Source organism: Loxodonta africana, chromosome 7 (genome assembly GCF_030014295.1).
Source record: "Loxodonta africana isolate mLoxAfr1 chromosome 7, mLoxAfr1.hap2, whole genome shotgun sequence".
Taxonomy (NCBI): Eukaryota; Metazoa; Chordata; class Mammalia; order Proboscidea; family Elephantidae; genus Loxodonta; species Loxodonta africana.
This window is the reverse complement of record NC_087348.1, coordinates 114,190,162-114,203,009: the sequence shown is the minus strand read 5'-3', so window position 1 is coordinate 114,203,009 and position 12,848 is coordinate 114,190,162. Positions and strand designations below refer to the sequence as shown.

Genomic DNA, 12,848 nt, shown 5'->3' with positions numbered 1-12,848 from the left:
CCACAGAATTTCCAAGGAGCGCCTGGTGGATCTGAACTGCCGACCTTTTGGTTAGCAGCTGTAGCTCTTAACCACTACGCCACCAGGGTTTCCCATTAGCCATTAGAGAGATGAAAATCGAAACTACAATGAGATACCGTCTTACACCAGTAATAATGGCACTGATGGAAAAAAAAACAAAAAACAACAAATGCTGGAGAAGCTGTGGGGAGATTGGAACTCTCATACATTGCTGGTGGCAATGTAAAATGGTACAACCACTATGAAAAATAATATGGCGCTTCCTCAAAAAGCTAGAAATATCAGTGGGATACAGACCCCAAATTCTCATAAAAAGACCAAACTTAATGGTCTGACTGAGACTTGAGGAATCCCGGCGGCCATGCTCCCCAGACCTTCTGTTGGCACAGGACAGGAACCATCCCCGAAGACAACTCATCAGACATGAAAGGGACTGGTCAGCGGGTGGGAGAGAGACGCTGATGAAGAGTGAGCTAATTATATCAGGTGGACACTTGAGATTGTGTTGGCAACTCTTGTCTGAGAGGGGATGGGAGGATAGAGAGAGAGGGAAGCCGGCAAAATTGTCAAGAAAGGAGAGACTGGAAGGGCTGACTCAAGAGGGGGAGAGCAAGTGGGAGTAGGGAGTGAGATGTATGTAAACTTATATGTGACAGACTGATTGGATTTGTAAACGTTCACTTGAAGCTTAATAAAAGTTATTAAAAAAAAAATTACAAATGGAAAAAAAAAAAAAGCTAGAAATAGAAATTCCATATGATCCAGCAATCCCACTCTTTGGTATATATCCTAGAGAAATAACAGCCATGACACAAATAGGCATATACACACTCATGTTCACTGCAGCATTATTTACAATAGCAAAAAGATGGAAACAATCTAAGTGTCCAGCAATGGATGAATGGATAAACAAACTGTGGTATATACACACAATGGAATATTATACAACATTAAAGAATAACAACAAATCCATGAAACATCTCACAACATGGATGAACCTGGAGGACATTATGCCGAGTGGTCAATCACAAAAGGACAACTATTGTATGAGTCCACTATTACCAAAAGTCAAGAAAAGGTTTCACACAGACAGAAATATTCTTTGATAGTTGCCAGGGATGGGGAGTGAGGGGACCATTAGCTGGTTAGTAGACACATACTGTTTAGTGAAGGGAGAGATAATACACAACATGGGGGAAGTCAGCACAACGTAATCAAGGTAAAGGAAGACACTGAAAGATACGCAAGAGTAAAAGGCAACAACAGTAAATACCAATACATACACAAATCTGCAACTGCAGTAATAACAATGTACAAGTGGATACACAGGTAGATATGTAAGCTGAACATGGGAGGGCCCATGAAGTACACCCACATACATATATATGTGTGTACGTGCTATAAATATACCCATGTATGCAATAATGTGTAGAGGGGACACAGTCATGAAAACTTCTTAGCCATAACCATACACCTCCTGGGACTGAGATACTGGGCTTGAGGGCTAGGGACCATAGCCTCAGGAGACATCTAGGTCAATTCGCATATCATAATCCACGAAGAAAATGTTTCACACCCTACCTTGGTTAGTAGCGACTAGGGTGTCAAAAGCTTGTGTGCGGCCATCTAAGACACAACAATTGGTCTCTTCCTGTCCGGAGCAAAGAAAAGTGAAGGAAAACAAAGACTCAAGGAACAATTAGTCCAAAGGACTAATGGACCACATGAACCATGGCCTCTACTAGCCTGAGACCAGAAGAACTAGATGGTGCCCAGCTTCTACTACCAACTGCTCTGACCAGGACCATAATAGTAGGTCATGGACAGAGTGGGAAAGAAAGGTAGAACAAAATTCAAATTCAAATAAGACCAGACTTACTGGTTTGATAGAGACTGGTGGAATCCCTGAGACTACGGCTCTTAGACACCCCTCAAACTTGGAACTGAAATCACTCCTGGCATACGTTATACGCATACAATATACAGGCCTATAATAAGATGATCAGTTATACCAGTGATGGATGTATACCTCAGAACAATCAACTATACGAGACCTAAAGGGCATCATTTGTCTAAACGCAAAGTTCAGAAGGAAGGTGGAAGCAGAAAAGCTGGGCAAAAGGGCATGGGAAAGCCAGGGAGGAGGGGGGGAGAATGCTAACACATTCAGGGGTTTGCAACCAATGTCACAAAACAAGCTGTATATAAATTGTTGATTGGGAAACTAATTTGCTCTGCAAACTTTGACTTATACCACATAAAATATTCAAAAGAGAAAACCTTATGGAGCACAGTTCTCTGACACACATAGGGTCGCCATGAGTCAGAGCTGACACGATGGCAATTTATTTTGTTGTACTTTGGGAAGCAGCCAAGCTTTCCGAAGCTTGGCCCCTTTCCCAACCAAACAGATAGGTAATGTGGAGCACATGGTTACGGGGCCCAAACGTTTCATCTGTGGCTGGAAAGCCAAGGCTGAGGGAGTAGTCAGCTGGGTTGTAGATAGGGTGCAAGGAGGAGGACTTTCTTCAAACCAGCCTTATGAGCTGAACTGGGTGAAGGAAACAGCCAAAGTTCCTTTGTCATCTGTCCAGGGTGGCAGAAGGCTCCGAATTTTGACTCAGTGCACACCACTGGTATGAGGCCGTAGATGGAAGCATCCAAGAGTCATTCCTCTGAGCTGTAAGCACTGAGAAGAACAAAGGCCTCAGCCCTGAGGTCCCAGATGTCCCTCAGGGGCTCCACTTCCTCTCTACAACATGGCCACAGGGAGTAGCAAAGACTGCTAAACTGACCATGTCTGTGTCCTGTTTAACAGCCGCGATGGCTCTCAGTGCCCTTGAGGTAAAGGCCAAGGGTCCTCGCATGCCTTCTAAGGTCCTGAGGATCTAGATCTAGACCATGCTGGCCTCTTGAGCTCATCGCTTTCCACGTCCACAACCTCTACACTCCTCCTGACACCCTATTCCATCTCTCTCCACCCTCCCAGCTAATACCCAGTATCCTGCTGGTCTCCGCCTACATGCTGTGACCTCAGAGAGGCCTCCTGAACCCTAGGCTAGGTCAGGCCTTCCTGCTTTATGTCCCCCATGTCCCTCTACTCACAGGACTTCAACGCTCATCACAGCTCAGTGTCAAGACTTCTAAACGTGTGTCTTTTCCACTGGATTGGTGGGGCCATGATGTATCTTTGTGCCAAGCCCAGGGTGGGCCTTCAGTACTTGATGAAGGAAAGAAAACACTTCTCAAACTATACTCCAATTGCTTGTCTTTCCTTGAGGGCAGGGACTATAGTTTATTCATTTCTGTATTCCCAAGTTTTAGTCTGATCAAAGACTTATTTTCTAGTTCCAAAGGTATGCAGCCTCTGATTTCTGTAACTGTTGTGGTTGTTAGCTGCCATGGAGTTGGCCCCTACTCATGGTGACCCCATGCAAAATGTAACAAAACACTGCCAGGTCCTGCACCACCCCCTGTGCATGAGATACACTGGCCAGGAATCAAACCCAAGTCTCCAATATGGAAGGCAAGAATTTCTGTAATTGAGTAGGTCTTTACATAGACTGACAAGGAAAAAAAAAAAGAAAGACAAGGAAGGGACTCTAAAACCATCACCCATTCTCCACATGCTCGGTGGAGAGGAAGGTGAGGTTACCTAGCCTGAAGAAAGGAAAGGATTACAAAACTCCCCTCTCAGGGCCCTCCCACTCCACTCCTCTAACAGGTGAGACAAATGGTGGGTGTGGTCCCAGCAGCTCTTCCAAGTTCAAACATGGAACAGGACAGTAGTTCCATCAGCAGTTCCAACAGGTATAATGGCAATGACAGGGGTCACAGTATATGTCCTGTTGCCCCTGGCTGTGTTGGCACACAGTGTCAAAAGACCTTCTCTTTCACAGAGCTAGTGGGTGTCAACGTCCTTACCCAGACCAGTGAGGCATACAGGGGCTAGGATGCCCAAGTACCAGTCCTTTCAAATCATTATCACTAAGATCTACTCCTGTGCCTGTATTTCCAACATAGCATTTGTGCCTGAAATTATACAACTGCATTATGGCAAAATTGCATTATCTGGCTCATAATTTAAGACACAGACTTCAACTAATTTAGGCGACAGTCTGATGGCCAAAGGGAGAAAGTTTGATTACAAAGGGCCAAGAAAGGGAAAGATACAGCTAGCCACAGTTCCTCTTCCTTTCGGTTCTTCCTCACTCATCAGTAAGTCAGAGGTAGAGGATGTTGGTAGAACGTGTGAGTGTCGAGATGTGAAATAAAACCAGTTGAATTAGGTGGGCTGGCACTGAGGTTCTGTTAAGGGTGATGGAAAAATCTGGAAACGGATAGTGGTGATGGCTGCACAACACGATGAACATAATTAATGTCACTGAACTGTACATGTAAAAATGTTGAAATGGCAAAGGTTTCATTACACATATATCTACCAGAATTTAATTAAAAAAAACCCAAAAAACGTTGAGTTAAAAAAAAAGACAAGAGCCAAGATGGTGCAAGTCAACTAACTGGCCTTGACTAGTGGCTCTCCATGGGGTCTCCTATGAGAGGAGCCTAATGTGTTTATAATCATCCACCAACCACCTCCATATCTTTAGCATATCAGAGCTGGTAAGACAATTTATAAACTGCAGTGAGTCAGAAAAGAAGGCATGAAATCCAAGTTCTATTCTTCTCATATTATAAGCTCTGCCCCCGTCCCACTTGACCCTTAGGACCTTTACTCCTCCAGGTAAAAAGTAGTGAAGGTTCAACAATCTAAAGGGCTTTACCAAACCATTAAATATTTACCAAATATTAGGCCCATTTTTACAGCACTAGGTAGGGAGAGGGACGAAATGATCTCTGTCAGAGCCCTCTCCTTCTAGTCCAGGAATCTGTGCTATGTATTTATGCAATCAAAACCAACTGCTGTCAGGTTGATTCTGACTCGTGGCTACCGTGAGTCAGGGTAGAACTGTGCTCTACAGGGTTTTCAGTGGCTGATTCTTTGGAAGTAGGTCGCCAGGTCTTTCTTCTAAGACACCTCTGGGTGAGCTGAACCTGCAATCTTTGCATTCTGAGCTCATTAACCTTTTGCACCACCCAGGGACTCCATTTACCCAACAGCCTGCAGCTATTCTTGAACCATTACTATTAATGACAAACGGACAACCCTATTTAAGCATAAAAGAATACATTAGTGAAATCAAAGGAAGCCCTGCTTACCTCCTGGCTCAAAGATAACTTGAATATCACACACTACTGAGTTTCAGATGAAACCTTTGGAGTTCAGGCCATGTTACATGCGTCTGAAGCAGGGTTGGTGTGGATGCAACTCTGTTTACCCAGTCAGCCAAGGGCTGCACCACTGGAGCCATGCTGGCTAGCCATGGCCAGCCTCACAAAGGGACCTTGTAGCTCTGGAGCCAGCCTCAATGGCCTGTCTGTTACGTCTTCTGGAACATTTGATGTGTCATGTCAATCCAGCTGCCAAGCCTGGCAATCGGCTCAAACCCCTCAAACATTTCTTCTTCATCTTTTCAACGTCATAACCTTGAGACAAATGATACTTTCCACAAGTAACCGGGTAGACCTCCAAGAAGTGCTTCCCTTCTCCCCTGACTGGTTCTCCCATCTCATATCACACCTACTGCCAAATGGCAAAAAGCAAAATGGCCCACTTTGTGCACTGTCTTTTTCCAAACAGTAAAGCCAAGGAGGAGGAAAGAGACATCGTTTGGTGGTATTTTACCTTTCACCAAACTCTAGAGGCTGAGTTAAACATTTAGGGAAAAAATGTAAAATATTCCAAACCAAAATGTGGTATGATTCTGGGATAAACATCGTGGGTTATTTTAAACAATGTCACTACATCAATACAGTGTAATTACCAGATATTTGGAGATTTTTAAAAATTTTTACTCTTCAAATCTGGGTTTGAGTTTAAATTTCTCCTTTGGCTTAAGACACTATAAAGGGAAGAAGAAACACCTCCTGGGCTCTCACTTGGATTCTCTAGCAGGGTCAGATTATAACCACTTTCCAAAGAAGTTCTGCTGCCTGTCAGAGGTCTAAACTGTGGTTATAGGGCTTCAAAGCTGGCGTCCTCAAGCGACTGTAGGGAAATGTGTCAGCAGCTGGGAAGTAAGTGGCAGATGGGCCAGCTGTCTTCCTGCCAAGCTGCAGTCACTCTCTTTTCAGAAGATGTTCGATCAAGGTACGCCTTGCACACAGCCCCTGGGGTCATCTGGGAAAACCCCAGGTCATTTGATTTAGAAAGAGACAAAGCCCTCTGTGAGACAAAGACGTACCCAATGATATGCAGTGGCTACTTGTCTTCTCCTCTCATGCTCCATGCTCTCCCTGCACCAGTTCACCAGCATCTAAACAGTAAGTGACCGAATTGGTTTCTTCAGACTGCTCTCTCCTGGCAGCTTGATTTCCAATTGCCTTATTCCCAGCTGCTCTGTTCCTCAACTCCCCTAACTAGTCAGTGACTCCTATCAGTTCTATTTCCTTACCTCTCTCAACATACAACACTCCTCTCCCTTCCCACTGCCTCAAGCTTAACCACAGACTGTCCTCCAGCTCCCTTTCCTCTAATTCACCCTGTACTGCACTGAAGTCATCCTAGTAAGCACCCACGTATCAGTCCCGACTTAAAAACACCACTTTCCCCACTGCTTACAGGATACATTCTAAACTCCTTAGCATGACACTCATCTTCCATTTGGTCTCAACTTCCCTTTGCAAACACATCTTCCACCACTTCTCGCCACATCCTGTCCCACGGATGCTCCATCCGCATGGCTGCAGCTCATTCATTCCAGAAGCTTCTGTCTGCCAAAATGGCATTCCCTCTGCATGGTACATCCTGCTACTTCACTTCTACCCCACTTCCCTCACCTGCCTTTCAAGACCTGACTCAAATGTCACCTTCTCTGTGAAGCTCTTCCCAACTTCCTCCAGGCGTGAGTCATGCTATCCTGTGTTCCCCTAGCACTCTCAGCACACCTCTATCCTAAAACAGCACACTGTACTGCCATGACCTGTTCAGATGCTGGTTTCCCATGAGATAATGCTGCAAGCGCTTGAGAGCAGGGGCCACATCTTTATCTGAGTCCTTGGTACAGGGCCGCATAGAAATCAGTCAGTCCATCAGAGAATACACTGGAAGGCTGTTAGAGGAATTAGGCAGTGGAGTGAAGAGAACAATAATCTGAAAGTCAGGTTCCTTGGGTCAAGTCCCCTGTTGCCTCAAAGTTATGTACTGTGGAGCATTTAACTAATCTCTCCAGGCCTTAGTTTCTTATCTTTTGAATGAGGGGCGGCACTCTGTGATTTCTACAGTCCCTTTTGACTCCTTGGTTCTAGCATTCAGACAACATTTTCCTTTAAAATCTACAATGAAGAAAGGCTCTATAAAACCCCTTGGTAATAATATGTTCCAGGAGTTTGGACGCTCTCCACTAAGTCAGCCAGGAAAATTACTACTTTGCTGAGCACTAGGCAGTGCTCCCAAGGACAGCCAACAGCTGGGGCTCCTCCCCTGAAGGCATAAATCCCCAACTGCCCTCTGTTACGTTTGCAGTAAATCCCAGCTGCCCTCTGTTCTCTCTCACCCTATAGATTTTGGCCAAAAAGAGGTTTATTAAATACTATGCATAAGTAAACTGATGACAAAAACCTAAAATGCCTTAAAAAATATGTGCTAAAAACATGATTGCTGGATTTTGAAAAACCAAGTTAAAACTGTAGACTTGATAATCACCTTGTTACCCCATACTCTGGGGGTGGCTGGTACCTCAGGACAGCCACTTCTGTTCTCGCAGGCTGAGGAGGTGGGTAAGGCTTGACCATATCATGGTGCATCCCAGGATGCTGGTCACTGTAGAAAAGTCCATGCTCCTGGGTTTTGCTCACTGGAGACATCATTTGCTTGGTCTTGAAAGGGTACTCAGGTGGAGGACCTCGAGGGTCCAGCACCTTACCTGCAGGCGGGGCTGGGGAGGGTCCCCCTCCTGCCTTGAACCCCTTTCCATTCCCCGAGCCAGGGAGGTGTTGCTTAGCACCATTCCTCTCCAGAGACAGCTGCATGATTCTCTCACTGAGAGAGCGGACATGGCCCTGCTTGAGTTCTTTCAGAGCCTCATCCTTATGTGCCTGTCCGCTATTGGCACGGTTCACCGTGGGCCTCCCCTCAGTCCGGGACTTCTGACTGGTGCCCCCCGCCATGTAGTAGCCATGGCCCACAGTCCCTTGCTGTTGTTGCTGCTGCTGCCCCCTAAAGAACTGTGACTGGGCTTTGGCCTCCTCGTAAGTGGGCAGCTCCTCATTGTTCTGCTGAGGCTGCGTGGACCGGACCTGTTTCTCCATCACTGTATTGTCCACCTGGTGTTCCTGACCCTGCGGTTCCTGACGAGCCGACTGGTAGACCATTTGTGGGTCTTCTTGAGTGAGGTTTTCCGTGGAAGAAAAGTTGTTTGTAGGGTAGGCTGGTCCTGCACTCCCTGTGGCCTGGTGCTGAATGGCCAGCAAGTTCATGTTCTCAGTCGGGGTGCCATACCGCAGTTGTTCCTGGATCAGCCGCTGTAATACTGTTCCAGCTGCTGCATCCTCGGAACCTCTCATTTCCACCTCTGAGATCCTCGGGAAGTTCGGGGAGTGGAATTTACAAAGAGGATCCTCAACTGAAAGATAAACATAGGAAAAAAGATATCAGACTGCTCCACAGGAGGTACATGTCCAGTAAGTATGTGGTGAACAATTAACATTCCAACTACAACAGAGTTTAAAAACAAGATTTCAAACACAACAATACCTCCATTGAGCCTGCAACATCTAACAGAAGTGTTTCTCCAATCCAGGACTACTCTACTACTCTCGATTCCCTCTCCTGAATCCTCCAGGACTTTGCTTTCCCTTTAACCTCCCCATTAGTCCCTTCTCTTCATCATATAAACATGTTACCTTTCCCATTAAAAAAAAAAAAATATATATATATATATATACATACATAAAGCCAAATCCATGGCCATCAAGTCAATTCTGACTCACGGCGGCCATATATACATATATAAACAAAAAAACCCGTTGTCGTCGAGTGAATTCCGACTCATAGCAACCTTACAGGACAGACTAGAACTGCCCTACAGGGTTTCCAAGGAGTAGCTGATGGATTCAAACTGCCCACCTTTTGGTTAGCAGCCAAACGCTTCATCACTGTGCTACCAGGACCATAGGTATATATATGATATGCAGAAAACAAAATCAAACAAAAAGAAACCACCTACCATATATTTCTAATTACCACCCTGTATCTCTCTCCTTCCCTTCTTTTCTAAGCATCTTCAGTGAGCAATCTACGCTTGCTGTCTTCAGCTCCAAAATGCTCCATTCACTGCCCTTCCCTCCCTACTGCTCTGAGTAGTAACCAAATCCACTGAGAATTTTCCAGTTCTCATATTACACAGCTAATCTTTCTGGACATGGTTGATCACCCCCTTCTTGAAATGCTCTCCTAATTTGGCTTCCAGGTCACTCTCCTCCTGGTTCTGGCTCCTGCCTCTCTTTACTCTCCTCTCGGGCTCCTTTTTCTCCACCTGCCCTTAAATTGTGGTGTTTCCCACAGCTCTGTCCTGAGTTTTCTCTACTCTCACTCAACAGAGTCCCCCAAATCACAACATCAACAACTTGTCTTCAGCTTCTGACTCATAACTCGAACATCTACAACCAGCAGCCAATGGCCCAAAAGTCCTTCAGACTCAACACGTTTTCTTCGCCCCTCCCAACTGCCTCCCCCAGCCCCCAAATCTATAGTCCCTACTTTTTGTCAAGTCAGAAACCTGGGAATTCAGTCAGTTGTTGTTGTGTGCCCAGTTGCTGCCTGTCAATTCAGCCTTCTAAACATCCCTACCAACTCTCTTCGTTATTTCTCTGCCCAAACTCCAAATTTATTATTAATAGCCACAATAACCACAAAAACAATTTTAACATGCGTAGGTGGGATGATATGCCAAGTTCTGTACTAAACTCTCTATGTTATTTCACTCGTTCCCAATACAATGAGGCAGAACTAAATCTCCAGAGGGCAGAGATTTTGTCTGTGAAATTCATGTGCTGTATCCCCAGTGCTTAGAACACTGTCTGATGCACACAGACACTCAGGAAATATTTGCTGGACAAATGAAATTATTAAATTAATTTTATAGACTGGTTCCTGAAGTTCAACTTTGCTCACATCACTCACCTATTCAAAAACAAAAAATCACATCTCTGTGACCTTGGGCAAGTTACTTGGCTTCTCTGAACCTTTCTCACAAAATGGGGAGAATTCATATCTACCTCATAGGATACTGGAGCCCTGGTGGCGTGGTGGTTAAGAGCTACAGGGAGCTACGACAGTTAGCCGAAAGGTCGGCAGTTCAAATCCACCAGCTGCTCCTTGGAAACCCTATGGGGCAGTTCTACTCTGTCCTCTAGGGTCGCTATGAGTTGACATCGACTCGACTGCAACGGATTTGGTTTGGTTTTTTGGATTGTATGTGGAGTAAATTCAAACTTACTCTTTGCCTTTAGACAATGTACACTGTAGCTGAGATATAAACCCAAAGTACAACAATAAATTTTAAACCATAAAAACAAATCATTAAAAGTCCACATAACATCAGTTGCCAAATAATTGCAGTAAATAATGAACTGCCCCAAACAGGAGCGGGTCAGTGTGGGTTGCACTGTCCACTCTTCACTTTAAAATATTTACTGTGAACCTATTAAATTTCAGGCACCCTGACTGCTGTAGATGCAACAGTAAAGAGGACATAGTCCTTCCTTCAGGGTAAGTGATCCAAAAGGCTTAATGGAACAAATACATGTGAATAAAAATTTAAAAGCTTAAATAAACTTCAAACAGAAATTCAAATAAAAACAAAGTGATATGCCTAAAGAAAAATTACTTATTTGGATAAATAATAGCGGGACTGGGGTCTAGCCAAGCATAGAAACTGTTGAATTCCTTTTTCACTGAGAACTGAATTATCAGCACATTTGGCAAGAGCCAGGAGATCCTTCTCTAAAGTGATTTTAAAGATTCCCTCATAATTTTATTTAAAAAAAAAAAAAGCCCTCAAAAAAGGATACAATTTTTTTTTTTTTTTAAACAAAAGAAGCAGTTCTCTCCTCACTCTAGTTTTGAATTATTTCTTCTGAACTTCTGAACTGTTTGCTATAAGGGACAAACATGAAAGCAGAGAAGGAAAAAAGAAATGAAAGATTCTGGGAAAGGGTAGAAAAAAGTCTTTAGGATTCCAATAAAGGAAAATGATAAAAATGGTACAATTCTAAAGCTCCTACATACCTCAAATCAACAGAGAGGGTCACATACTATAATCACATGTTATAATAGTCCATAAACAACCATAGCACAATATGATTAAAAATAAGGCACCTTCCAATGAAGGGACAACCAATCATCCAATAGGCTGATTTTTAAAACAAGGGTAGAGAATACAGAAAAATCTGAATTGTGCAAAAGAGCTAAAAATGTGAACCATAAGGTCATTTAGCTTTTCTGACCACAAGAGTCAGGAACAGGACATACCGCCTTTTTCCTTGATGCCACTGTTTGCCTCCGCAGTCAAAGCAGATGCTTCATGCCTCCCAGAATACAGCTGAAAGTCCGGGAAAAAGTAGTTGGGGTCTTCTAGAATCTGGACAGGACTACTGGGGCTATAACATACAGGAGGGGGACCTGGGGAGAAAAAAGCATAGTGTGTATCAGTGCCAATAAAACCCTCCTTCCTTCCTGTGTGACTCACGAGAGCCCACGAGGCATTCTCCCACAATATTTCCACTGGTAATGGGAGCTCTGTCTTTTTGATTCATAAAATTCCAGAGTTACTATTCAGAATGATCCCAAGTCCAACCACCCACCAAATGACCCGTGAGGTAAAAAAAAAAAAAAAAAAATCTTCAAGACACACTGAACAAAGGCTCTGCTGCGTTTTCCACACAACTCAGTTCTAAGGGCAGAAGCGACAACAGCAAAAATCGAGTCCACGGCTACGTAACCTTACAAGTCACAAAGTTCAGCATGGTCAAGGTGGGGGAGAGGAAGGAGGGAGGTGAAGGGGACAAAAAAGGAAAATTAAAATGGGAAGTGCAGCTGTCTCTCAGAATATATAAAAGATACAGAGAGGGGTGGTCATTTTGCCAGACCACGTGTTAAAAAGAGAATGTCCCAGCCCAGCACAGAGCACACAGCCTCACTCAAAGGTTTCTGGAATCTCATGTTGCAGTGTAGAGTTGGGGTTATGAGTTAGGGCCCTCTGCCAAGCACTGGCCTTTCAGCTCCAGTTTATCTGCCTCACACAAACTGGAGCGTCCTTCCTGTTCCTATTAAACGTGACACTGTATTCAATCCTACAGTAACTGGACACGAGATACCACTACAACACCACTGACAGGGCACACACAACATCCGTGGGAACATGCAGCAGGATGGGCCTGGGATCTCTGCCCTTTGCATGGATTGCTCTGCCTGGGCACCAAGTTTAAGGCTTTTTATTGCAAAAGTAATTTTGTTTACTCTGGACAAAGAGTCGAGCTGTTTTGTTTTTTTTTTTAATTAAAATCTTTGCCCAAAAGATAATTCCATTACAAGAAAAATAATGTTTTTCAGCAACTGCTTCAACTGGGCAATCTGAAAATTTCTGCTAGGTTTTGTTGTCCAGCTATTTCCCACAAGGCCAAAGCTTATAGTATGGGACTACTTAATTACACTGAGCGACCCGAAGATGAAAATGTACTCATCTTCTCCCTGCATTTCTTTACCT

The 12,848-nt window shown here is 44.2% G+C and overlaps 1 protein-coding gene across 4 annotated transcripts in view; it reads right to left on the bottom strand.

Moving 5' to 3' along the window:
• Nucleotides 1–12,848, bottom strand: part of AMOTL1 (angiomotin like 1) — a 157,727-nt gene that overhangs the window by 73,180 nt on the left and 71,699 nt on the right. For all 4 annotated transcript variants that reach the window (XM_023554729.2, XM_023554728.2, XM_023554727.2 and 1 more), the window contains 2 exons: nucleotides 11,615–11,764; nucleotides 7,787–8,705 (listed from right to left, as the gene is read on the bottom strand). In XM_023554729.2, coding sequence (XP_023410497.2) covers nucleotides 7,787–8,646 — 860 coding nt within the window. In that variant the 5' untranslated portion in view covers nucleotides 8,647–8,705; nucleotides 11,615–11,764. The remainder of the gene's footprint in view (nucleotides 1–7,786; nucleotides 8,706–11,614; nucleotides 11,765–12,848) is intronic.